This window comes from Nicotiana tabacum, chromosome 20 (assembly GCF_000715075.1).
Source record: "Nicotiana tabacum cultivar K326 chromosome 20, ASM71507v2, whole genome shotgun sequence".
Classification (NCBI taxonomy): Eukaryota; Viridiplantae; Streptophyta; class Magnoliopsida; order Solanales; family Solanaceae; genus Nicotiana; species Nicotiana tabacum.
Genome location: NC_134099.1, coordinates 21,494,212 through 21,521,705, shown reverse-complemented (window position 1 = coordinate 21,521,705; position 27,494 = coordinate 21,494,212). Strand labels below are relative to the sequence as shown.

Sequence of the window (27,494 nt, the reverse complement as noted above, 5' to 3'; positions counted from 1 at the left end):
AAAGAAGCTAGTACGTAGTGCAAGGTTGTGGTAAGAGGAAGGCCGTACGTGGTGCAAGAATCCAATGAGTCAGACGCAAGGCAAAGAGCTAACACATGGTAATATTCAGCATGAAACTTGAGTTCTTTATTAGTGAGAGGAGAGAGGTCTAGATCATAAACCTGGAGAAGCTAAGACAAGCTAATTAAGCAGTGAATCTTAAAGTGTTTACTGGTGTCCAAACATGATTACCAGTGCTATTGAGGGGAAAGATTGAATGCCGATAATAAAACATGAACATAAATAATTTAAACTGCAGAAATTCTATATGAAGTTATTGATGGTCTGCCATCTAATAGTATAATTCAAAATGTGGAAGACGTAGCTGGGGTAGCAAATAGTTTATTATGACGCAGAAGTTATGCTCTATCGGAAAAAATCAGACCCTCTCCTGCAACTTTCTGCTTGGAGGACTACCAAGATTTTCAGCAGTGCTGTCATCTATCCCCTGAACCTCATCAATCTCAGTTTGATGATTAATTCTGTCATATGATATGTTAGCTGGATCAGGATGCAGCTCAGAATCTGTGGGAGGCTCTGAGATAGAGGGCTGGCTAGCAACTGATGGCTGGTCGATTAGAGGCCATTCCACATCGGTTGAACGATGCTGCACCAGATAATCCCAGAGTTTCGATATACATCAGAAACATTGGATGTATGATTGTCAGAAAACTGATTTTGATGTGATGCACCAGACGGCAGCCCTTGAATATGGTTTTGGTGGGCATTGGCATTGTGGTGAGATACATTAGGTACACTCGGCACTTTTCTCTGCGGCTTAGCCATCTTCACAATATCAGCCATGGAAACTTGACCTGGCACCCCGCCCCAAGTAGGTTGATATCCAGAAGAATGCTGTGAGACTGATGAAAGACCATCAACTGCTGCTGGTTTTGTCTTTTTACTTTCATTTGCAGCAGCATCACTGTGAAAAAGCATTCAAAGAAAATTAAAGGCAGCATTATGCAACTGCTAAAAGAGCGCTGAAAGTGTGCTTAGTCACATGCATCTGTAAATAGCTTACATTGCATGATTATTGAAGCGAATGAAAAGAATTTGCAACTTAAATAAGCCAATGCAATGACTAATGGTCTGAGCTATTAAGTTTGTTAAATTAATGGCAGACACTCAGAGGCGGAGCTAAAATTTGAAGTTTGTGGGTTCGAGATTCTAAATTCTTTAAATTACTGGGTTCTAAATTAATAATTTATACATATTTAATAAATTTTTTAAGACATACATGATTTGCACCAAAGCCACTGGGTTCGGTCGAACCCATATCTCCTACTCTCCCTCCGCTCCTGCAGACACTTCAACAGAAAGAAACATACTGTGGGTAAAGGAATACCCTAGTGGAACCAACAACACGAGCATCTAAAACCAACTGATGACCTTTTGAAAGAAACTAAACCATTACCGTGGCATTACTCATTGCATTCATCCTAGCAGCAAGCTCACTCGCAAATGACTCTTCAAGTGCCCTCAAAATCTGGCTATTCAAATAGAGTGGCATGAAAGCATCAAGAATCTGAGCAGGATGTTGCTCAAAGTCTAAATTACGCAACTCACTTTCCCTTTTAACCCTGAAATGATCCCTCTCAACAATCATTTTCCCCTCCTTAGTAGTCAACATAAAGAAGTCATCTTTATCTACATCAAAAATTTTCCCATTAACATCAAGACTTCTCCTTTCGACGAAATTAGAAGCAACGTATGTATTACTGGATCAGATTTAATCAACGAAACAAATTTAGCATACAACGGATATGGAGTAATGATGGAGTATGCTGGAGTAATGCTACAGAAGTACTTGTCTTTTTCTTTAAAAGGATTAGTACACCTGAAAAAGCAGAAATTTGTCTTTAGTTATTATCAAAAAAACAAAGAGCATTTATACATATGTGTAATTCACATTAATTAAGACATCAGATTTTGTTGTATTGTACTTTGGATCAGAAGTGTATAAGAACATGAGCAAGTTTCCGAACCAGTATATGAGAACATGAGCAAGTGAATAGGCAACTTAATGGAGAAAAAATTAGACTGCATAGTTAGCTGGTCAGAAGCAAACCTTACACATCATAAGAATTTTCATTGCATGTTCACCTAGCAGCTTCTGAACCTCCACGAGATCTGAACCGTTACTAACAAAAGAAAACGCAATCATGTCAATAAGATTCGGAACTCCCCAATTTAAAATGTCATCCTTGTCTTTATCTGTCAATGCTGGCAGATCCACAATTACTCACCGGAGATTGAAATTATTTGTTTCGCCAAGAACAGCAGTGTTCCCACAGCGGCATCATACCAAACCGTTCTCTTTGTCACAAGACAAATCTGTAAAGGTGATTGTGCCATCTGCACAGATGATCACACTTTGTGGCTTTACATCCTATGCTAACTTTTTGTAGCTCATGCTTATCATACTCTCATCAACTTTAATGATGTAATAAGTTGAGATTGTGATCTCCTGACCCTATTTAAGTTGAACAGGCTTAGCATATTTTAAAAATCCTGTTCCAATTTCTGGACCGTACAAGATAAAAATGAAGTGTCAGAACTTTCACATAAAAAGGTAAAGGCAAGACAGGGCTAGGCAATCATATATTATATACTTTTTAATAGGCGTAATTCTGGCACGTCGGCGAGTCTTGCTGCTGCAGAAATCAAAGATTTTATAGCTTCTCTACATCCCTCGGGACATGTCCGATAAACAAAATTACCCAGAATGAACGAACAAGTGGTAAATCATCTTGTATTGAGAAAGGGAAAAAGATAGTCGAAATCAGTTATGAAAATTTTCTGCACAACCTTTGTATAAAGCAACAATCATTATAACTAACAGTAATATATCAAAATAAGCCATCATGAGAATAAAAAAGTTGACCAAATATTTAATTACCAGTATATCTTATGGGAAGCTGTAGAAGCAAGTTGTAATTTTCTACCTGTGTGAATATAAGAACAACTCATGTGCTCTGTGCAGAGTTAATGATAAGAAATGCAAAATATGATGGTTAATGCAATGCAACATTAAAATCTAAATGATGACCTCCACAGAAGTTGCTTTAAGTGAAGCATTTGACAAAATGTAAATGCATTGGCTAAATATTGAAGATTAAATGGTACCTTGATTCTATCGTATGATGCCCATTCGTTAAATACTTCTGGCTCTACTCAAACTACTTCTAATAAAGAGGAATTAAAGTTATCACCTGCAATGTTGCAGCAGTGATCAAAGGAGGCACCATTTAGCGAATCCATAAGAGAAAAGTTCTTTATGTGCTTACCAGAGACAAAGCACTGTGCAACAAATTTGAATTTGGCATAAACAATCTCAATTTTCTCAGGAGTTATGTATTCAACTTGGGCCAACATGAAGATAATCTTCTTCTTATTCATAATGAGCATTCAGAACATTGACATGTACAATAACATTGACCAATTGAAAAAGTGTAAAATTAGTAATTATTATAGACAATATAAATGAAGATTGTATAATAATTAATAAATGTCATGGTCTATCTAAGATATAGCAATTGGTATTGTAATAATGTGAAGAAATCAGATTATTTCATCAACAATAAGTGCAGGACAGTGGTATGACTTTTTAAAATGACATACTGACAGATTTAAAACTATCACCCATTGTATGACATTTTAAAATCACATATTAGTTGAATAGATTGACTGCATATATAGATAGAAAATACAGTTTTTAAATAAAAAGAGGATATCTAGTTAAACAAATTGGAAAAAAGTGCAAGTGTCATAATAAGTTCAAGAGTATTTTCCGAAGAAACAGAACGAAACAGTAAAATTATTATACTGATAAAAGCCCTCATCCTTTTCAGTTTCATAAGCAAAGAAGTACCTTTAGTCAATAGTACCGACAAAGTGCAAAAATAATTCATTTCTTTACAATGATGGGAGAGCAAGAAATTACACTGAAACTCTTTTAGCTAAGTAAAGAAGTCCTTAAAGATTATATAAGTATCCAGATTATGTTCGTTATATAATTTAACTATTAATCCAAATATTTTAACAACAAAAAGTGAATTGTTGTAGTATATTGAAATCTTCTACAACCAATCGAGGAAGTAGGTTTAAAAATTTGTGAACAGCATAACAACAATTGAAGATTTGGCTATTTAAAATTAAAGACGCAAAATACTTGTAAGTAAAAGAAATTGATTTGTAATACCTTTTCATCTTGTAGAACCAATTCAATGGAGAAATTAGTGTTTGAATTGGAACAATCTCGGGCTTTCCATAGACGAACAACCCGACATTTAAACTTCTGTTGCATCCTCGAAATTGTTATGTCCTTAATGAAATAAAAATCAGTAGCCATATTTTGCATCAGCCCTAAGTTAACTTGAAATCAAATGACATCATTAGGAAGGATAGAATTGAAGTAGCGTATAATATTGGAAGAAATATAACTTTGCGAGTTATTTGTTAGTAGATGTAAACATTAAGAAGTTAATAGTTAAAAGTGACTGAAAATAGTAACAACAAATGATGATGAGATAAAAGTTAAGCTTACCAATTGAAGTTGTCAACTGTTGTTTCTGAACTTTATTTTCAATATGGTTTAGCAAAGACAGAAGCATGAGAACCAAAAATGTTGCGAAAATATATCAGATTTGCTATCATTCTCCAAGTAAATTATGGAAAACTTCTTTGTAAACCACATTTTTTGCTTCATTTGAAATTTCTCCATCATCGTCATAAACCAAAATCTTTAATCCCTTTCTTTTTGTAACCCGTGATAGAGTAACGTAAAGCTGGCCATGTGTGAAGACCGGTTTTTCAAATATAACCCAACATGAGATAAAGATTGTCCTTGACTTTTGTTTATCGTCATTGCAAAGGATACAACTATTGGAAATTGTCTTCGTTGGAATTTAAAAGGTATTCTTGCATCAGATGGAGTTAATGACATTCTCGGAATGAAGACCTTTTGTCCAGCCATATTTCCCGATAAAATTTTTGCTTCGATAACTCGAGTCTAGTGATGATTAATCTTGTTCCATTACATAGCCCTGAAGATGGGTCTATATTTCTCAAGAACATCACTGGGACACCCACTTTCAAAGTGATAACATGATTTGGAATTCCAGAACACTTAATAGTGTTTAGGAATTCAGGTGTATGTATGTGTTCCAAACCTGTAAAAGCATCGTCTGACATGCAAATTGTATCGGAACTAAAAAATGTTTTTGGTTGACTTTGGTTTAGTGAAACAATGTATTCGTTGATCGATTCAACCATGTCAAGAGTGGGAGCAAGAATTCCTCTTTGTTGCAGGTATGTTAAATCACTGCAATGACTTAAAAAATCTGGATATGTACTTTCCACAATCGCAGAAATTGGATCGCCACAATTATTTATGATAAGATCATGGATGTGAAATTTATTGATACCATCAACAGAATTTCCAATCATACCATCACCTATTGCTAAAATCCAATCAGAAAATTGTCTTAGATCATTCAAATGTGAATCCACCTGATTTCCTTCCAACCTCATATTTTTTGTTAGCTTTAACACTTGACAGTGATTCCACAAATATGAAGAATTAAGGGTAGCATTAACAATATCTTGTCTAGTACCTTTTGGAATGACTGGAAGTATTTGTCTAAAGTCACCACCAAGAACAACGGTTTTTCCTCCAAATGGACGATCTAAATTGGATGCATCTTTAAATCTAAGAATATCTCTTAGAGTTCTGTCTAGAGCTTCAAAACAATATCTATGCATCATTGGTGCTTCATCCCAAATAATTAACTTTGTCTTGACAATCAATTTTGATAAAGGAGTACCTTGTTTGATATTACATGTTGAATCTTCAGTTGCATTTAGTGGGATTGCAAATCTCGAATGAGCTGTTCGGCCTCCTGGTAACAAAAGAGATGCAATTCCGCTGGATGCAACTGTTAACACAATATCTCCTTTAGGTCTTATGGCAGATGACAAAGTCCTCCAAATAAATGTCTTCCCGGTTCCTCCATGACCATATAAAAAGAAGAATCCACCTTTGTCCTCATGCACTGCTTTGATAATTCTGTCATAAACTAACTTTTGCTCCATTGTCAATTTAACCAATAAATCTTCATGTTCCCCAGACAAAGAGCACCTATTATAATGCATTTCTTCACAGATTAGTGCATTCGTGTTGTCAATTTCCTCTTCATTGAAAATCGGTCTTGGCATTGTTGGAAAATCGTATAACGTTCTTCCGCAACCTTTCAAAAAAAATTCAACTTTTGTAGACAACGATTCTTTAGTTCATCATTTGTTAGCTCAGCCTCTAAAATAACAAAAGTATATAATTAATTAATTTATCATAAAAGTATATAGTTGCCATGAGTCATATAAAGATAAGATCAAAATGATTTCCTTCGGAAATAATAAAAGAAAATTAATGTAACCTTAATTCGTTGGAAGGCGACGTCAATTATGTCTTTAACAAAATATATTAATAATTAATCGCTCATAATTTGCAAGCCTAAATGTAGATCGTAGAATAAACTAAGATTTAATTTGTATGCACAAATAATGTAAAAATAATTTAACAATTTTATAATATTAAAATCTTAAATAGAAGGTCGAATTGTATACCTGGATTATCCAACATTCTTCTTTCTTCATGTAAGATATCATCTGATAATAAAATCCATGTTGCCTCCCAAACATATTCTGGTCGTGACATTGAATTGGATAATAGTAACATAGCAAATAATTACCTAAGATATGATGACATTCCCCAGTTACTTGCCTCCTTTATGGCATCCACATACTCTTTGTCATCATCTAATAAACCCATTGCATAACATGCATCTCTAAAAGTTAAATGGTCGTGATTGTTGATTCTGCGTAAATCCTCATAACACTTAGGTCCTTTAATTACATTCAACAACATTCGAAGGTAATATTGCTCTCCACTTCCAGGTGGTACAAAGAATATTCTTCCTATTGAAAAAGCTGAATTTCTTCTTTTTTCCCACTTTTTTAGTTTTTTATTCCACACAAACTTAAGAGGAAATTCTGCATATGTTAATTCTCTTGCTTCTTCATATGTATTATTTGCCTCGAACCAGCTTAAAAACTTTGATTCCTTTACACTTGGTCTATTGGCAACATGATCAATTGGAACATCATCAGAGAAAATAATTGTTTGTTCATTTGGTAGATGAAAGGAAAGTCTTTCTACCGAAGGTTCTCTATGCTGAATTGGAAATTTAAAAATTCTCCAAGCAGCTTCACAGGTTGATATGTATTGACAATCATAATACATTTTTATTTCATCAATAGCCGATGAGTCTTCCTCATGCACACTTTGAGAAAAAGCTGTTGTCACACGATCATGACCCTTATTAACGTACTTAAATAAGTACTTGATTGACCGAGATTGATTGCACCATTCAACATTTATATGTGCGTCATACTTCAACAATAAATATCTATTGTGTGGCACCACGTACCTGTTATCCAATTCAATTCCTTCTTTCTGGATAGTTCTACCATTGTCCCTTCTTTTATATACAGGATATCCATCTTCATCAATTGTGGTATTTTCTACAAACTTCTTTGGAAAGTGTTTTGTACATCTACCATTATGCATGCAAGGAGAGGATTTTCTAGCAGAACCGCACGGGCCATGCATCATGAAATTCTTCACGGCCTTATAATAATACGGATCGACCGATTCATCAGGTATTTCAGCAAAAATTATTTGATCTATATCTCCAACATTTGGATATTTATTATGAAGAAAGAGCAATATGTGTGCATGAGGCAACCCCCGCTTTTGGAATTCTATAGTATATATCACTGCAAAAAATAATAATTTGCGATTGGGGTAAGTGGTTGTAATTTATATGTAAGACAAAATGTTTTATTAAATTACATTATAAATCTGATAAGAATTTATTAAAAAAGATTAAATATATACCTGATTTAACTGATCCAAAAATTTGTTTCTCTTTCAAATCCTTTATTAAACGATCCAATTTGATTGTGAACACCCTAGCTAAAATGCCTAGGCGATCTTCTGGTTGCAAGCCCTTGCTCTTTACAAATCTACTAATTTCAGGCCACTTTGGGTTGCAAGTAAATGTGATGAAGAGATTTGGATATCCAGCCCACTTGCAGATTGCCATAGCATTTTGATAATTTTGGATCATGTATCTTGCACCTCCTGTGAAGCTGGATGAAAGAATTATCCTTTTACCTAGAGAAGAAGGATTTATCTCTCCATGTAAAACTGCATCTTCTAATCCTTTATACATATGAGCTCGCAATTGTTTTGATGAGTTATGATATACTTCAACCGAGACGATTCAACCATTGTAAATCCATCGACCAAGAATTGTTGAAATAATCTTCTTGAGTTAACAATTGTTGGTACTTCGCCTTTTCTTTCTTGAATTTTGTATGCAAAATATTCACGCATGCTAACAAAATGCCTTCCTCCAGTTGTTTCGTCATTTTCATTTAAAGGAATGTCTTCCCTATAACTATCTTCACCGAAAGGAAACAATAAAGGATACTGAAGACCTAAATAGACAGCATTCAACTCATTTATCCTTTGTAGATGTCCAGATTGGGTTTCAACTATGATGTCTCGGTCACATCTAGATACATCAAAATCTCCAACAACCAAAGCAGCAACCTCTGAAATTGATGGTAAGTTGTATCTTCTTCCATCATAGTTCCGTTTTCCTATTAATCTGAGTCTAAAATTGGAGTGAGTTTCTTCATGAAATTTGCCTCTCACCATTCTAAATGACTTTGTCAAAACATTATGCTCATCAAGCATTTGTTTCGGATCTTGAACAATTTCAGCATGAAATTGGTTTATTCTATCACCACGACTGCATTAAAAAATGTTTTATAAAATTGATATAAGTTTTGTTTTTGTTAGATTATTCATGCATATATAAATTTGGAATAATTAAATACTAACCCCAGTGCATGCATTCTATTCTGAACTTCGTTTTCTGTGTCGCATATATATAATTGTGCAAACTTGGGATTGGATCCTTCGGGAGGCAATAAACTACCGATTTGATGATAGTTTTGTCCAGATAACTTGAAAATTCTTGGCCCCTTTGTTTGGTTCACAAAAGCATCAACTTTTCCTCCCATTGAGGTAAATGAAAACATTGAGTTATAACTTCTAATATTATCTCTGAAATGGTTACTTTTTGGACCTACATAAAAGTATTTGTTGGTGAATAAAATTTTTTTCATATATTAGAAGATACTATTGAAGTATGGTAAAAGTAGATTTTCTTGTTACCTGATCCGAATAATAATTGTTTTAAAATTGTGGGAGGTTCTTTTGGCTTTGGTAAGAGTATCTTTCCATGATTACAACACAAAGAGAACTCTGGTTTTTTAGCTTTGTGATTCTTGTTGATTCTTTCTTCGTACCAGAAGTAAGCACCACAATGTTCACATTCACATGTAGGATCACCTATATCCCAGAACTCTATGAATAAAATAAGCAAATGTAAGATTAATGTGAAGGTGTTATATTATGGTTAGCCTAATTATTGTATATACATATAGAAATAATAAATATGCATACCTTCATTGTCAATAATTGCATATCCAACATCAGGCTCTAAATAGTATTAAAATCATATTAAGTTAGCCATATAAATTGAAAAGGCGGACATGAATGAATCATTGTTTGTGATAAGATAGACATACCTTCATACTCGTCTTCATCTTCAGTTGCATCATTATTTTCTGCGATTGGTTTTACGTATTATTACGTTAAGTATTTAATCAAACTACCATTATTTTGAATATTAGTATAACTGTAGTTTATTTGTGTAATTTAATAGATAAAAATTTGATTGATTAAAAACATACCTGGTACATCACCATCAATATTGACATCCTCAACTTCTAATAATAAATTATAATAAAATGCCATTAATATAAATAAACTATTCATGTTATATTAATTTATTTATTTATAACACGAACCTGGCAATAGGGGTAGCTCATTTAAATATGGTAGAAGATAATTTGTCAGCACATTTGAATTTGACAAACCAAATTTCAAATGTTCCTGTCGAGGTAAATTTGGATATCGTGCCTGAGATTGAGACGATGAAGCGTGTGCACAACTCTCTAAAGTGTGTATAATGTTATCGTGTGAAATGTTGACGATTGGTTATGTCTGTTAAAGGTTGTGGTGCCTTTTGTTTTCCAAATGCATCCCCTGTGATAGTAACAGGACAAATAAAGTATGCAAACCATAAAACATACAAATCAGCTTAAAAAAAAATTGGAATAAAATATCAGCAATATGACGTTACACCAACAATTGCTAATACAGCCATTCTTGACACTCATAAGGGACTGTAAATTTGGAGTAAATGAATGCCTAAAATATATAATTGAATAACTTTGATATTATAAACATATATACTAATTTTGTAGCGAAACCTTTGTGTACACAAGTAGATATAAAGAAATTTAATTAAATGTCGTTGGAGTTGCACGCTTTAATTTCTCAATCATGTCACAAACTAATGTCCATATTATATTGAATTCCTAATACTCTGGTAAAATATACGTTATAAGACAGTATTGATTCAAGTAATTTCACTTTTGACCAAACCATAAAAGCAACTTGTATCCTAGGTTAGCATACCTATTTTTATTCAAAATATTTATAGTTTTCATATTTAGAGGATTATTCTTTTATAAAAAGCGTTTACATCCCATACAATAATAACAAAAGGATTATTAGTTTGTTAAATAGATGAAGAACCTTGCCATGTTACAAAGCGTAGTTGCTGCAAAGTACAAATCAAGGTAGGAGAAAGAAACTTAATGATTTAATCTTAAATTTTAGATAGAATAAGCAGGCAGGTACAAACACAAAAAAAAACTATAAGCACCAACCGCTAATAATACAAAGGCAGAAGTTAAATAATTCAAAATGATTAAAAGCCTAAAAAATTTGAAGAATGGCGAGTTTAAATAAGCTTGAGCTATTAATAAACAACAAAAATAATTTTTTTTGACTTTGCTGGACACAATCATCAGTTCAATAGGAAGACATGAAGGCATCTAATTTAGTGGTCACTATAAGAAAGTCAATGTGCAAAATGATTCACGATATTAGCCTGTAGAAGTAGAACATGAATTTTCTATCCTATCAGTCCGTAAAGCTGGAAAATATAAGAGCAAAGATCAGACATCATTGGCAGATCTAAGTAAGTAACTTATAGATTGTGATGTAAATGCTATAAAGTATAGGTATTGCATCAGTACCAGGAAAGAGATAAACTTCACTCAAATGGTATGCCTTTTTGACAAAGAAAAAAAAAATGCAATATCATTCACAGAACTTATACATAAAACTAACATCTCATGGATATTAAAGTGCGAAGAATACCTAAATGCAAATGCTTAAACCACTCATAACACATCAGTTCTAAAATAATCCTACTACATGGTAACAATTGTCAACTTTTGTAATTTAGACAATAACTAAGACGAATTGCCCTTGCTTTCACTGAACAATGGAGGAAAATTACAAATTTATATATCTCTTAGGTCAGAATTATAGTCTTGAAAATGGTAAGAATATTGGCAAAAGAATAAAGTAAACACTATCTCCAAAAAAAATAGTGGCTGCCCAAAAGTTTGCATGGTAAAATATGAGATTTGCAAGTATGTTTATGTAACTATTAACTTTCTTCATTCTTTTTTCCTGTAGCTACACCAGAAAATGATCATAATTCACAAAACAAATAAGCATCGGACAAAATATTTCACGTTTATTTTTATAGGGAAAAAGTGTTGAAGTTTGGCAAAATGCCAAAGTCCCACATTGGTTGGGAGTTAAGTTTGGGGGGATTTTTCCCCTATAAAAGAAGGCCTAATGTTTAGGATTGAAACACACCTCTCATTTGCCTTCTCATCTGTTTAAGGCATTTGTATCTTCTCTCTTTAGTATTATTTCACTTGTATTTTTGGAGTGAAATAAAATATTGGTTGTGTCCGAGGAGTAGGCAAAATTAGCCGAACCTCGTAAATTGTGGTGTTCCCTTTATTGTTGCTTTATTGTCTTATTTATTATTTGGTGGCTGTCATAATTTTGGTATAGTAGTTGTGACTTATTCACACTATATACATTTGGCTTCCGCAACAATTGGTATCAGAGCCAAGGTACTGTCTAAGTATGCTCTGTGGTTGCAGCATAGTCTGATCTTCCACATCAGAAAAGATTTATCTTGGTAACTGAGTCAAGGTTCTGTCTGAGTATGCTCTGTAGTTGCAGCTTAGTCTGATCTTCTACATCAGAAAGGAAATAATCTTGATTTGTGTCGTCAGCTATTAAATAATATTTGTGTCAAATATGGGGGACAATAAACAAGAAGAATCTACATCAAGTGTCAACAATACGCCATCATTGGCATCTTCGCTTATGACAAGAATTGTGTCAAATGCGAAATTTGCGGTAGAAATTTTTGACGGGTCCGGACATTTTGGGATGTGGCAAGGCGAGGTTCTAGATGTCCTTTTTCAACAAGGGCTAGATCTGGCCATTGAAGAAAAGAAACCAGATGTTATTGGAGAAGAAGATTGGAGAATTATCAACCGTGTTGCTTGCGGTACCATTCGATCCTACCTTGCTAGAGAGCAGAAATATCCATACACAAAGGAAACTTCTGCAAGTAAATTATGGAAAGCACTGGAGGATAAATTTTTGAAGAAAAACAGTCAAAATAAATTGTACATGAAGAAGAGACTGTTTCACTTCACCTATGTTCCTGGTACCACGATGAATGAACATATCACCAGTTTCAATAAGTTGGTCACAGATTTGCAAAATATGGATACAACTTATGATGATGGTGACTTGGCCTTAATGTTGTTGGCGTCACTTCCTGATGAGTACGAGCACCTTGAAACTACTCTACTCCATGGAAATGACGAAATTTCTCTCAGAGAAGTTTGTTCAGCTTTGTACAACTATGAACAAAGAAAGCGAGAAAAACAGAAGGGCGGAGAAGGAGAAGCACTGTTTGTGAGGGGTCGTCCTCAAAATCAAACGAGGACAAAGAAGGGAAGATCCAAGTCAAGATCCAGACCCAGCAAAGATGAATGTGCCTTTTGTCGAGAAAAAGGGCACTGGAAGAAAGACTGTCCGAAGTTGAAGAATAAGGCCAAACATAACAATGGAAAGGCTATTATGGATTCAAATGTAGCTGATTGTGATGATTCAGACTTCTCATTAGTTACAACAGAGTCATCAACATCATCAGACATATGGTTGATGGACTCGGCTTGTAGCTATCATATGTGTCCCAACAGGGACTGGTTCGTGGAATTTCAAGAAGGAGAATATGGAGTCATCCACACAGCGGATAACAGCCCTCTTACCTCATATGGCATTGGTTCAATACGATTAAGGAACCATGATGGAATGATCAGAACATTGATAGATGTTCGATATGTACCGGATTTGAAGAAGAATCTCATCTCTGTGGGAGCCCTAGAATCAAAAGGGTTCAAAATCATTGCAGAAAATGGAGTGATGAGAGTATGCCCCGGTGCACTAGTGGTAATGAAGGCTAATCGGAAGAATAGTAATATGTACCGCTATCGTGGCAGTACAGTTATTGGGACAGCGACAGTAACATCCAGTGACGACAAAAAGGCAGAAGCAACCAAGCTATGGCACATGCGCTTGGGACATGCTGGAGGAAAATCCTTGAAAACTCTATCAGATCAAGGATTGTTAAAAGGAGTAAAGGCTTGCAACTTGGAGTTTTGTGAGCATTGTGTTAAAGGGAAACAGACAAGGGTTAAATTTGGTACATCGATCCATAATACTAAAGGCATTTTGGATTATGTACACTCTGATGTTTGGGGTCCTTCCAAAACACCTTCATTGGGTGGGAAGCACTATTTTGTAACCTTTGTTGATGATTTTTCCCGAAGAGTATGGGTGTATACAATGAAGAGCAAAGATGAAGTGTTGAGAATTTTTCTCAAATGGAAGACGATGGTGGAGAATCAGACAGGCAGGAGAATCAAGTGTATTCGCACAGACAATGGAGGTGAATACAAAAATGATCATTTCAATAAGGTCTGTGAAAATGATGGCATCGTCCGACACTTCACTGTTAGACATACACCACAACAGAATGGAGTGGCAGAACGTATGAACCGGACCTTGCTGGAGAAGGTACGGTGTATGTTGTCCAATGCTGGCTTGGGCAAAGAATTTTGGGCTGAGGCAATTACATATGCATGCCACCTCATTAATCGTCTACCATCTGCTGCTATTGATGGCAAAACACCATTTGAAAAATGGTACGGAAAACCTGCTGTAGATTATAACTCTTTACACGTGTTTGGCTCAACTGCATATTATCATGTGACGGAGTCAAAATTGAATCCAAGGGCAAAGAAGGCTATTTTTATGGGAATTACTTCTGGAGTCAAAGGATATCGCTTATGGTGTCCTATGACAAAGAAAGTAATATTCAGCAGAGATGTTACCTTTGATGAATTTGCTATGGTAAATAAGGTAACAGAAGATACCAAACAAAATGAAGGTGCTTCTAAGCAGGTGGAGTTTGAGGGAAAATTTATTTTTCCTACACAAGAAGCAGAGGAGGAAACAAATGAAGATTACCCTCTGGAAGGAGAGCCAGTAGAGGAAATTCCAACTCAGGAATCTCAACAACAACTTGAATCAATAGCAACCAGCAGGCCAAAAAGAACAATAACGAAACCTGTTCGTCTCATAGAGACGGTTGCTTGTGCAACCTCAATTGTAGCTGATGATGTTCCTACTACTTATAAAGACGCTGTCCAAAGTTCAGAAGAAGATAAGTGGAGGATTGCCATGAACGATGAAATACAGTCCCTTCATCAGAATCATACATGGAGATTGGCCAATCTCCCGAAGGGAAAGAAAGCAATTGGGTGCAAATGGGTATTTGCAAAGAAAGAAGGATTTCCTAACCAATTAGATGTTCGCTACAAAGCAAGATTGGTGGCCAAAGGATATGCTCAAAAGGAGGGAATTGATTACAATGAAGTGTTTTCTCCAGTTGTAAAACATTCCTCCATTAGAATTATGTTGGCTTTGGTAGCACAATTGGATTTGGAACTAGTTCAGATGGATGTAAAAACTGCGTTTTTACATGGAAACTTGGAGGAGGAAATCTACATGACTCGGCCAGAAGGATTCAAAGTTGCTGGAAAAGAAAATATGGTGTGCAAACTTGAAAAATCGTTGTACGGATTGAAACAATCTTCTAGACAATGGTACAAGCGATTTGACGAGTTTATGTTGCGGCAAGGGTACAAGAGAAGCAAATACGATCATTGTGTGTATTTGCACAAGCTTAAAGATGGTTACTTTGTATATCTTCTCCTATATGTTGATGATATGTTGATAGCTTCCAAGAATTTGGAAGAAATTGATAAGTTGAAGATTCAACTGAAGAAAGAGTTCGAGATGAAGGATTTGGGTGAGGCAAAGAAAATTCTTGGCATGGAGATAATTAGAGATAGACGTTCAAAGAAACTCTGTTTATCTCAAAAGGAATATTTGAAGAGAGTACTTCAACGTTTTGGCATAGATGACAAGACTAAGCCAGTTAGTACTCCACTTGCTTCCCATTTTAAGCTAAGTACTACTATGTCGCCAATGGATGAAGCTGAACGAGAGTATATGTCAAAGGTACCATACGCAAATGCTGTTGGTAGCTTGATGTATGCAATGGTTTGCACAAGGCCTGACATTTCACAAGCTGTTGGAGTTATTAGCAGATATATGCACAATCCAGGGAAGGAGCATTGGCAAGCTGTGAAGTGGATTCTACGGTATATTCATAATACTGTAGATGTCGGGTTAGTTTTTGAGCAGGAAGACAATCAGTCTGTAGTTGGATATTGTGACTCAGATTTTGCGGGTGATATGGACAAACGAAGATCTACTACTGGTTATGTGTTTACTTTTGCAAAGGCACCAGTTAGTTGGAAGTCTACTTTGCAGTCAACAGTTGCTTTGTCTACAACAGAGGCAGAGTACATGGCTATTACAGATGCTGTGAAAGAGGCAATTTGGCTTCAAGGATTGCTAAAGGAGCTTGGTGTTGAACAAAAAGGTATCACAATTTTTTGTGATAGTCAAAGTGCTATTCAATTAGCGAAGAACCAAGTTTATCATGCAAGGACGAAGCACATTGATGTTCGGTATCATTTCGTACGAGAAGTCATAGAAAAAGGTGGAGTCACGGTGAAGAAAATTCATACTACAGAGAATCCTGCTGATATGCTGACAAAGGTGGTGACTGCGGTCAAGTTTCAACATTGTTTGGATTTGATCAACATTGTTGAACACTGAAGATTGAAGATGAAGACACAACCAAAATTTGTTATTGAGAGAGAATTGAAAATGTGGAATTTTGCCAAGGTGGAGATTTGTTGAAGTTTGGCAAAATGCCAAAGTCCCACATTGGTTGGGAGTTAAGTTTGGGGGGATTTTTCCCCTATAAAAGAAGGCCTAATGTTTAGGATTGAAACACACCTCTCATTTGCCTTCTCATCTGTTTAAGGCATTTGTATCTTCTCTCTTTAGTATTATTTCACTTGTATTTTTGGAGTGAAATAAAATATTGGTTGTGTCCGAGGAGTAGGCAAAATTAGCCGAACCTCGTAAATTGTGGTGTTCCCTTTATTGTTGCTTTATTGTCTTATTTATTATTTGGTGGCTGTCATAATTTTGGTATAGTAGTTGTGACTTATTCACACTATATACATTTGGCTTCCGCAACAAAAAGAAGCAAGACAATGACTCATTACAGGCTTAAGTATTACATGATGGATCGCCGGCTTCCTTGAATGCATAGAGAAACTGTTAACCCAATAACCTGATACCAATAACCCAATAAGTTTTTTTTAGGTTCGAGCTACCAGCTTTATCCTATATATGCCCAGCCGTACATACAACTTTAGAAATAGACTAAAAAAAAAAAAAAAAAAAGGCGTGTTCTTTCAATGAAGGAAGGGTGCGTCCTGATCTAATGAAAAAGCAAGAGTCCCCTGTGGAATTGAATGTTGCAAAAGTTGCAGAGGGCATAAATGATACAACTGAAGCCCATAGAGAGAAAACGTGGAAAAGCGTAGAAAACAATAAGCTTAGAGGTTTTGCAACAGTATTTTGCTGGAAGTCTCAAGGATGCTGCGAAGAGTCTTGGTGGTATGATGTTCAAATTATCTAGTACTAACCAATACAGTTAATATACAACGCAATGCGCACAATTTCAGGTTTAACGGAGTCTCAGGACATTAGTGCGACTCAAAGGAAATTTGCCCGACGAAAATCATATATAACCGAAATGTGGTATTTGTAATCATTAACCACAGAGTCTGTTTCAAGAAATAGTGCATAAAAGTTCATACCATTATTATCCGAACAATATTTCGGCCTTTTCTGCTTCAAGGTGTTCATCCGATTTTTTCTTGCGAGCTTCTTCTCCTCTTCCATGTCAAATTTGAGTAGAAACTGTCTTAGGGCTGAGAAGTTGTAAAGGAGTGTCTTTACAGTAGACGAAACAGGGGCGCCTCTTTTCCGCTTTTAATGGGGTATTTTTATTTCATCTAATTTTTTTTAACTAAATCAATATTTTAATATAAATCCAAGTATTTTCTTCTTCCAGATCGGTAATATTGAATTTCAGTTTTGGTATGTAACACAACGTAAATAGAATTAGATTTGTCTACTTATTTTGAAATAGTGTATTTTAAAAAGTTGTGTTTCTTTTGCTTTATCCGATATACCTTAACATTTACTTCTGCTAATAGGTGTTTCCCATAATATTTTCAAATCAATTGCGTTTAAACATGGGACAATAGTCTAATTTATTTATATATTAGTTGAAATCGAGCAATTTTGTTCTTGTTTAGACTCTTGGTCAAATATTATCCGCCTCTCGCTGAGGGTATTTTTAAACTCATAATAAAAAGGTGAAAAGTAAATTTGTGGTTTCGTCGAGCAAGTATGAGATAATTTGCTAGAAAGTATATATATACACACACTCGCGCGCACAAGCGAATAAAAATTATTAATAAAGGGGTGAAAAATGCAATAATCATTTAAATGCTTCAATTTAATATCATAACTAACAGTTCTTTGTAGATAGTATTTTTTTTGCTTATGTTCCTTTCTGACAATTTGGTTGGTTCGTTACGGCCAAAAACTCTTTTTATCGACAATGATATCCCTCTACACCATGCAACATATGATTTTTCATGTTGAAAATATGTTGCGGCAAAATATTGTCCAATATTTGAAAAATATGATATTCCTTTAACTTTTCTTTAATATGAGAAGCTAAACTTTTCTCCTCTAGTACCGGACTCGTAGTAGTGACCCTCGCTTCGCTGTCCGGGACTTTTCTGGTTTCTTTTGCTCCTGACCCGATATCGCGAAGTGACCCTGGCTTCGCTGTCCAAGACTTTTCTTGTCTCTTATGCTCCGGTGCCGGTTTCACAAACTGACCCTCGCTTCGCTGCGTGATTAACAAATTTGCTGCCCAAAATGACTCAATATTAACATTTTCTCTTATTTTATTTACGTTTCAAATGTTTGTATTTTTTTTCCTTTATTCTTCCTCCTTTTTAATGTTAAAGTTTAAAGGTTATATGTAAACTAATTAAAGAAATGAATTTAATTTCAAGTCTAGTTGATGAGGCGTGGCTATGTGACCAGAGCGTGATTAACAGCCTTCCATGGCAACTTCTGGCCTTGTAGCAGTAGAGGATTGTTCTCAGTCCAAACCTTTTTGGCAAGAGTAGGGATGCGATCAATCCAGCAACTATACTTGCTTGACTATTTACTGAAATATAATTACATAAACAGTAATGTGAATTCTAATAGCAGAAAGTTGATAAACAGTAATGTGTCCTGCATTATATGAGTATTGATCATTTAAGAACTTCCCAATTTTCCATGTTCTGTGATTGTTGCAAATGGCATCTGGCTTTCTTTTGCATTAACGTAGCTATCAACTAATAAGGTAATGTGAATTCTAATAACGTAGTTCAGTTGGAAAAGTTGACAGCCTATGTGGAAAATGGATATAGTTCCATCAATGCAGTTAAGAGATTCAAATTATAGGTAATCACTTATATATATAGAGTAAATCTCAAGAATGGCTATTGTCAACTATGACAAAAACTCAGCATAACTCATAGAGTTGACTCTTAAGTACAAATAGCCAATTTCTACAGATTTTACTTCTGAAATTGTGAAGCTGGCTCTGACATTGAAATGTCCAAGGGACATGGACAATTCATTAGCTTTATAAATTGTTGAGGATGAACTCTCATATATAACAATTCTCTTATCTTACCCTATGTACTCAATTCTTTCAGTTTTGTTTGGTGCGCTTAAAAAATGCATAATCCAATCCCCATGATACATATTCTTATCATGTTTACTCAAGTCTTTCAGTTCTGTTTGGTGCATAAATAAGCATAATCCAATCCCTCATTACATACTGCTTGTCAGGTATAGACATTCCTGAAGAGTAGTAATAATATACTAAATGAACTCATAAAATAGTTCTTGATTTCTCCAACTGTAACATTCCCAAACACATTATGTTGTTTTCTTCTTCTTAAATACTCTCTTCATTTTATTTCCTGACAATTGTGCATTCGGATCTTCTTCAACCATTGTTGCAACATTAGTTATACCTATCTGGTCAGGTGTATGTGCAATATCGGTTGTATCGTTATCTTCAGTGGAATCCTGCATATATAAAATAAAAATTTAGTGCAAAATTAGTGCCTGCAGTTGTTACTTACCAATGCATTTTTAGTAATTGGGTTTTATATACAGATGAAGTGGAAGACGATGGGGCTCTTCCTCCTCTGGCGACCAAGCGTCTAATCATGGGACTGATGAGAAGCTCACAAGGTCCCAGAGAAAGAGGCTACGACGAAAGAAGCTTAAGGAAGCTGCCTCTTGCCGCCAGAATATAATTGGGCCGTTATTGCCTACAGCAGAGAATGATGGGAGGGGTGAAAATGTGAGTACAACGGAAGAGATCCAGAATATAGTTGGTCCGTTTTTCCCAACCGCAGAGAATGATGGGAAGGGTGAAATGTGAGTACAACAGAAGAGGAAACACAAGATTTTCGACAAATTGCCAATGAGCCAGGTATGATTTGAGGAGTAAAAAGTAGCAATAGCAGTAGTTTTCTGGTTTCTCTCCATATTTTCACTTCACAGTTGTTTATATGTATTGAAAGTGGAAATAAATTTATACAGAGGCAGTATAATTAAGCTTGCTTAACAGGTTTTCTTATCTTATTCTATGAAATATTAATACTGTGTTCATAGATTCCCATAGAAAAAACAAAGTGAACATCTAGAACTTTTAAAGTTATAAAAAAACTACTCCAAATCTGAAAAATTTTCAGAAAGAAATCCTTCAAGATATGTAAGTCGTTTTAATGTTAAAGGACAAATTAGTTATGTATTTACCTCGCATTCCTTCTCTCCATCTAAGACTTGAATATTATTGAAGTCAGGTTCCTATCAAAAAATAATAAATAAATGAGTTTGAAATTATGATTCAAATTATGCAATATAAAAGAAATTTGCAATCTAAATATGTTATGAAGTTTGTGAAGAAATATGACATACAGTTAAGTCATCTGAAGGTTGAGCAGGACTATATTTGTTTATCAGTTGCTCCTCATCCGTAAGCTTAACAATACTATAAACTTCCTTTTGCTGGTGAATGTTCTTTGTCTTGATAATAACCTTAAACATGAATTTTCTTTGGAGAATATTGTTCAGCTCTACTGGATAGGGATACTTATCAACAGCACCAGTATTCTAGAATGAAATTTTAAGTTAGAATTATGCAAATAACAAATATAAACTTAATTAGTTGATATACCTCAAGAAACCCTTCTTTCAATTCTTTTGCTGATTTGCCTATAAGAAACCTGGTTTCACGGTCCCAGAGCAATAGGGAAACAGATCCAGTAGTATCCATTACTCTAACCTGAAGCTTGTACCTAATTGCACAGTTGATTTGAGATATAAATGTAATATTTTGATGGATTAAGGAAATAGAGCTGCTGATTTTACCTAATAACTGCCGAGTAATCTTCATGTTTACATTTGGGGTTTGGGCATTAATAAATGTTTCCTAGTTTATCCACCTTCTTTTGACACTTCTTGCAGCTAACGTACGACCATCCTTTTTCAAGTTCTAAATTTTCAATACTTGCGACAATCCAACATGGACCTTCCTGTTGAATAAAGTGATAAGACAATTGTTGAATAAATTGATAAGACAAATGTAATGAAAAGACATAGAGAATATGGTCAATCATAATATCAAAGAAATAACATAAATGTAATTGAAGAATTTTTCATCTTCCAAATGAGGAAACACTCTTTAAAACCATAAAATAAGAGGACTAAAGGCCAAAAATAAACTTCATATGTAATGTAAAGACATAAAAAAAATGGTCCATGTGGCGACTCAGTGACATGAGGAAAAGATAGGTACATATATGATATGGATTAGGATTTAGAGGTACTGTGCCAACATGCCGTTGATCGCAAGGAACGCAAATTAGTTTATATCAGTTAAGAGTTCAAATATAGATAAATTGAGCTATAATCTTCTTTCTGGTTGCGATGATTTTCTAGATAAGTCGAATTGTTACTATTGTGCGATTTTCTTCGCATGTGGCTTGCTGCATTATACATGTAGGAGACTGAGGTTCTGAGATCATATGAGGTCTATATAATAATGTAGTAATCTGGTAGATGGTCTACTGGGGATTACATATTAGGCTAGGTAGTTGTTTATTAGGAATCTATCCCATTAAAGATGACAAAGAAGATTTGAACTACTTCTAGTCTTTAATTTGTGTGTGGCCTCTAGTCAGTTTATCTAGCTATAACTTAAATGGTGTTAGCATAGTTGACTTAAGGAATACATAATCTATATCTTAATTTCAATCCTGCTATACTACTGCTCAATCATTTAGCATGTAGATAATGAACAATTACTTGTTCTTTTCCCTCTATTTGTCTGCTAGAGTTTCTTCATTGGTTGTTCACTATCTTCTGTGCATCTTTACCTAAATTTAAAAACTGCCTTTTTCAAACCATAAAATGAGAGAAACAAAGATGTGCATTTTTGCAACTTTTAACCTGAAACAACAGTTAAATTAATACTACAGAAGTTACGTCACTCACTTGCATGGACTCCACTAATTAGCCAATTGTTTTAACTTGAACAATGCCCTTCTCCAACTCATCCGAGACAGAGTAACTTTGTTGAGAGATGATTTGAGTCAGCCTCTCGGAGTTATTATCCGAACAGAAAGTAATCTGTATTTATGAATAACTAAAACAGTTAGATGTATACTTGGAAAATTTGATTTGAGTATAGAAGCAGTGAAATCTTATATATATATATATATATATATATATATATATTTGAGTATAGAAGCAGTGAAATTTTATATAAATAAATCAATATATATATATATTGAACCGTGTTTTAAATTCATCAGATTGAGGAAAATTTGGATTAATCCACAGCTTTGATGCATTCCATGTATTGCGCACAGAATATGAATCTACAAAACAACGTTCGTGTAAGATATAATGAATAACTTTCACAAAGTAATGTTAAATTGAGTAATTGTATTTTACCTTGATATTTATTGGCTTTTATGAGCTGCATAACAACAATAATAGGCTGGTTGTTAGCACTTAGTAGATGAGGAATAATTTCATCAATAAACTCCCCCCAAAATGTAGCAGACAACTTCTTCCTCCTGTCAAATAGAAATAAGAATGTAATTTTAGCATATGTAATTATCAAATCAATCCTTAATTAGTAGATGAATGTTTATTCTTACTCGTCATCTTCTAGTTCAATATCCATAAACTTCCTAGAAATTCCACCTTGGTTTTGCGTTTGTACCTCACTGAAATTGACAATTTCTCCGATGACATCTAAAGAAAAAGAAATTGTTAAAATAAATAGTAGATAAATTCATAATTAGAAAATTAACGTAAAATCTTTATTTACCAAATAATTCAGCCTTGTTCACGTCAACCTTATTTATCAATTGATCATATGGTCGCAAATCAAAGATATTGATTGGGAAAAGTGAATCAGTTGTTTCAGCCATTGTTGTCCGTTGAGTAAACGTCAGCCTCAACCTATGTTTCGTGGTGTTGAACTTCTCCTTATTATGACAAACAATAAAGTTCGCCATATTATATAATCCAAGCTCAGTAATTTGTGTTTTGAAAAGATGCAAAACTGACTTGCCAGTAGAAGCACTTATGCGATCGCCCTACAAAAAAAATTACATTACATAATAGACTGAAGCATAGATTGATGTTTTTGGCAGTATTAAACAACGTGATGAGTACATAATGTTGCATCGTGTTACATGTCTTCTGGTGCAACCTTTATGCCGACTATGCAATGTTATGATTTGTATTAATGGTAATTTATATTAACTATTAACTATAGTCGTAAACAGTAGAGTTAAACAAATTAATTAGTTGTAGTAATAGAGAAAAAAAATCAGATTTGCAAGTGAAACTTTTTTTGGTAATTCGAAAAAAACGCCTATACATGACAGGAGATCCCCTAACTCTTGGATGTGAAAGAAACTTGATGGCATTTTGGACTTGATCCTCCCGAACTGGTTCTGAGTTTACAAATACAGAAGTTAAAGAGATCCCTCTTATAGCCTCAGGCTTGGAATCCTGATTATCTTTAGCAGATGGTGCAAAATCACTAATATACCAGGAGATTTGATATGCAAATCTGCTGCATAGTAGCTGAGTTGTAGTAATAGAGAAAGAAATCCATTTTTTGCAAGTGAAACTGTTTTTGGTAATTCGAAATAACTTTAGTTCGAAATAAATTTTTTTCAACCCCTTCTGTCCCCTGTTTATATTTGTACAAATGTTTTGAGGACGAATACAAAACCGAGAAACAGAGAACCAAAGGAATTAGTTTATATTTTTCATGAAAAATTTGAAAAAATGTACTGCATAGTAAATTTGAACAAATCTATAAATATGCAGCTCATATGCTCTTCAGAAGGGAGGATAAACAGTAATGTGAAATATAATTACATAAACAGTAATGTGAATTCTAATAGCAGAAAGTTGATAAACAGTAATGTGTCCTGCATTATATGAGTATTGATCATTTAAGAACTTCCCAGTTTTTCATGTTTTGTGATTGTTGCAAATGGCATCTGGCTTTCTTTTGCATTAACGTAGCTATCAACTAATAAGGTAATGTGAATTCTAATAATGTAGTTTAGTTGGAAAAGTTGACAACCTATGTGGAAAATGGATATAGTTCCATCAATACAGTTAAGAGATTCAAATTATAGGTAATCACTTATATGTATAGAGTAAATCTCAAGAATGGCTATTGTCAACTATGACAAAAATTCAGCATAACAAATCTATAAATGTGCAGCTCATATGCTCTTCAGAAGGGAGGATCATTTGAAGAAGATGGATTTTTCTGGCATTGCTTTCGAAAACTACTTTGCTGCAGAGTGCTGCCTAAGTCATGTATAATTTAAATCGAATTAGCAATTTGGAGGTGCAAAACAAATATATATATAATCATATAACAATTCCGAAAATCAAATCGAATTAGCAATTTGGAGGAGCAAAACAAATATATATATATATAATCATATAACAATTCCGAAAATCAAATCGAATTAGCAAGGTAATAACATATGTAAAATACCTTTTCTTCTTGTAGAACCAATTTAATCGAGAATATAGTGTCTGGATTAAAACGATCTGGTACTTCCCACATACGGACAACACGAACTTTCAACTTCCATTGCATCTTCGAAATTGTTATATCCTTGATGAAATCAATGTGAGTAGCCATCTTTTGCATAAGCCGTAAGTTTTCTTGAAATCTTGATAGAAGAAGGAACTTTAGAATTGAAGAACGTGTAGTTGAGGAAGAAATATAAACTCCTCTACGCTTGAGCAGTTGATACCCACTATACGATACGTGGGTTAAGCAGTTGAATCCATCGTGCTTTTGAAGAGAAAATATAGGTTAAGTTGAAGGTAAAAAGTAATTACCTAATATTGTGGAGTAAAAGGTTTTAACAAATAAATTGATTTAATAATTTAAAAACATTAAAAATTGAGATAATTGAAGAGGAGTTTGAACGGTTTAGAACTGCAACAGGGGCGGAAGGCCAGTCCTATTTTTGAGGAAGCGGGCTGTTTTTTAAAAATACCATGGTTTTTTCCAAATACAATGATTTAATATTAACAAAACTGCACAGAAGTGTTTACGGTTTTTTCATGAATGGTTTGAATTTTACTTCCTAATATTTAGGAGCAATGTCTTAACATGCCATGTATCATTCTATTGTTCTGTGCTTTTGTCTTCTGCTTTTAATTATAGATAGATATGAAAGAGAGAATGAGACTTTTCTGAAAATGGCGAAGTTTCAAAGTTAAAGCAAGCTGGAATTTTGTCAAAGAGAGGTAAGGGGGTGGGGCCGACTGCATGAGATTTCAAAAAGTACCCTTACAAGTCTACATATTATTAGATCTAAGTCTTAAGAAAGGAGGACCATTGGATCGTTTTAATTTTAATCCTACGGCCAAGATAAGAGCTTCTGGTGATTCTTTTAAATGGTCTAGGCGGATTGGGCTTCGGTTGGAATTAAATGAAAATCTAATAAATTATATTTGGGCTCATTAGTCTTCAAAAGGAATTGTATTACATGGGCTAATCATTTTGGCAGACCTTGGGCTCATCTATAAAAATGGGTTATCCTTTGAGCCTAATTTGATGGCATTTTCTTTCTTCCTATTAATTTCTTTGAGCTTCCTTTGTCTTGCTAATTTGGACATAATATAATAATATGATAGACATAAAGATTATTCAAAATATGTAGTTAGTTTATATAAATAAAATATTATACTTAAATACTAATGACAATATCACTAATAATAATTATTATGGAATTAATAATAACTACCGCAACTAGTAATAATAACAATAATAATAATTAGTAATAATATTATTAACAGTGATATTAATCCTACAAGTAATATGATTATAATAATGGTAATAATAACCATAAAATAAATAATAATACACTATTAGAGCATTAATGACCAGGAAGCACAAGGAAATTAAATAGAAAAAAGTGGGACAAAATTGGATGTCAACAACAACAACCCAATATAATTTCACATGTGGGCTCTGGGAATGGAATTTGGGAAGGATAGTATGTACACAGACCTTACAACTTGATCAGGTATTATGAGTGTCAGGGATTGTGTGGGCGGGATTAGTGCTCGTTTTAGGCGTGTGTTAGGGTGTGTGGTGGGCCTATGGATATGTGTGTGGCTTTCTCTCTTGTGGTTCATTGTGTTGGTCTGACGCCCTAACATGGCTTTGTAAACTCCCGTTAATTGGGTTTGTGCTAACAGGCCCATTTCTAGAGTGTTGGCCCTGTTCATGTGGGCCTGTCCAATTCTTGCCCCGTGTTCCCCGAGGACAATGAACTTATTGGAATCCAGGTTGTAGATCTTGGTCACTGTTACGTCGTCTTTTACTACCAAATGCTTCTATTTTTGGCTCTTTGTTAGTTTCCCTTACTGCATGTTCTTTTGTCACGACCATTTTCTGAATAAGCTGTGACGGGCACCCGGTCGTTAAACTTGAACGAGCAAACCATCTGTACTTATCAAAACTATTATAACCTCAAACTTTATATGCAACAAAGGAAATACTTTGACTAAATACTTTTAATTAATTTAAATATTTAAAATAAACCAACTTTAAAAATTTATTCGTAGTAACTACTGAAATATTGCAAAGTTATTATTAAAAACACTTGAATCTTAACCCACTACACTTGAATCTTAACTCACCGACTGTGTCTATGAAACCTCCACTGATAAACTGACGCACTACTCAGGAGATGAGATTTCTTGGCGAGTTCTCTAAGTAAAAAAAGAAATATCTAAATAATGACGACTCAAAGAAGTACTCCACGAACAAAAGTGGAGCTCACCAATAGCAATTGAAGTGAGGGAAGTTCTAACTCGTAGCCTGCTCGCCTGCAAAACCAGTTCCTACGTTGTACCGCAGACCAACGTAGGTCCCCAAAAGAGAACGTCGGTACCATCCATTGTACTCAGAGAGTCTCAACGACAGGGGATGAAACTTTAATTAAAATATACATTACGAGCAAAGATTCTAAATATTGAAAAACATAAAGCTTATAAGAACGATTCTAAAATAATTGCATAATATGAGTTTATGAATATTCTAAAAGAAATTTTTTTCTTTCTTATAAAGAAAATATTCCAC

At 34.4% G+C, this 27,494-nt stretch overlaps 3 protein-coding genes and 2 pseudogenes across 3 annotated transcripts; all 5 read right to left on the bottom strand.

Annotated features, from left to right (window-relative positions):
• Positions 1 to 281: 281 nt before the first annotated feature.
• On the bottom strand, positions 282 to 3,441 carry LOC107797253 (uncharacterized; annotated as a pseudogene).
• An 808-nt stretch (positions 3,442 to 4,249) lies between these two features.
• LOC142161674 (uncharacterized) lies at positions 4,250 to 6,465 on the bottom strand (annotated as a pseudogene).
• A 192-nt stretch (positions 6,466 to 6,657) lies between these two features.
• Positions 6,658 to 9,581, bottom strand: LOC107807403 (uncharacterized). Its single transcript, XM_075241091.1, has 2 exons — positions 9,350 to 9,581; positions 6,658 to 9,260 (listed from the first exon to the last, which is right to left on the bottom strand). The coding sequence occupies exon 2, from the start codon at positions 7,712 to 7,714 to the stop codon at positions 6,788 to 6,790; it is 927 nt and encodes a 308-aa protein (XP_075097192.1). The 5' UTR covers positions 7,715 to 9,260; positions 9,350 to 9,581; the 3' UTR covers positions 6,658 to 6,787.
• Positions 9,582 to 19,292: 9,711 nt separating this feature from the next.
• LOC107807402 (uncharacterized) lies at positions 19,293 to 22,521 on the bottom strand. Its single transcript, XM_075241240.1, has 6 exons — positions 22,337 to 22,521; positions 21,212 to 21,375; positions 21,018 to 21,138; positions 20,759 to 20,953; positions 20,597 to 20,647; positions 19,293 to 19,858 (listed from the first exon to the last, which is right to left on the bottom strand). The coding sequence occupies exons 3-6, from the start codon at positions 21,114 to 21,116 to the stop codon at positions 19,706 to 19,708; spliced, it is 498 nt and encodes a 165-aa protein (XP_075097341.1). The 5' UTR covers positions 21,117 to 21,138; positions 21,212 to 21,375; positions 22,337 to 22,521; the 3' UTR covers positions 19,293 to 19,705.
• On the bottom strand, positions 22,225 to 25,210 carry LOC107763922 (replication protein A 70 kDa DNA-binding subunit A-like). Its single transcript, XM_075240069.1, has 6 exons — positions 24,885 to 25,210; positions 23,181 to 23,451; positions 23,008 to 23,104; positions 22,799 to 22,923; positions 22,638 to 22,722; positions 22,225 to 22,291 (listed from the first exon to the last, which is right to left on the bottom strand). The coding sequence occupies exons 1-6, from the start codon at positions 25,041 to 25,043 to the stop codon at positions 22,225 to 22,227; spliced, it is 804 nt and encodes a 267-aa protein (XP_075096170.1). The 5' UTR covers positions 25,044 to 25,210.
• Positions 25,211 to 27,494: the final 2,284 nt, after the last annotated feature.

What these genes read in the sequence shown, in the direction of transcription:
- LOC107807403 (XM_075241091.1), bottom strand. Translation starts at nt 7,714, where the DNA reads ATGATGCATGGCCCGTGCGGTTCTGCTAGAAAATCCTCTCCTTGCATG.
- LOC107807402 (XM_075241240.1), bottom strand. Translation starts at nt 21,116, where the DNA reads ATGGATACTACTGGATCTGTTTCCCTATTGCTCTGGGACCGTGAAACC. An exon ending in TGAAAGAAGGGTTTCTTGAG is followed by an intron (nt 20,954 to 21,017) that starts GTATATCAACTA and finishes ATTTCATTCTAG; the next exon opens with AATACTGGTGCTGTTGATAA. An exon ending in ATGGAGAGAAGGAATGCGAG is followed by an intron (nt 19,859 to 20,596) that starts GTAAATACATAA and finishes TTATATATGCAG; the next exon opens with GATTCCACTGAAGATAACGA.
- LOC107763922 (XM_075240069.1), bottom strand. Translation starts at nt 25,043, where the DNA reads ATGCAAAAGATGGCTACTCACATTGATTTCATCAAGGATATAACAATT. An exon ending in ATTGAACTAGAAGATGACGA is followed by an intron (nt 22,924 to 23,007) that starts GTAAGAATAAAC and finishes TCTATTTGACAG; the next exon opens with GAGGAAGAAGTTGTCTGCTA. An exon ending in AAAAGCCAATAAATATCAAG is followed by an intron (nt 22,723 to 22,798) that starts GTAAAATACAAT and finishes GTTGTTTTGTAG; the next exon opens with ATTCATATTCTGTGCGCAAT.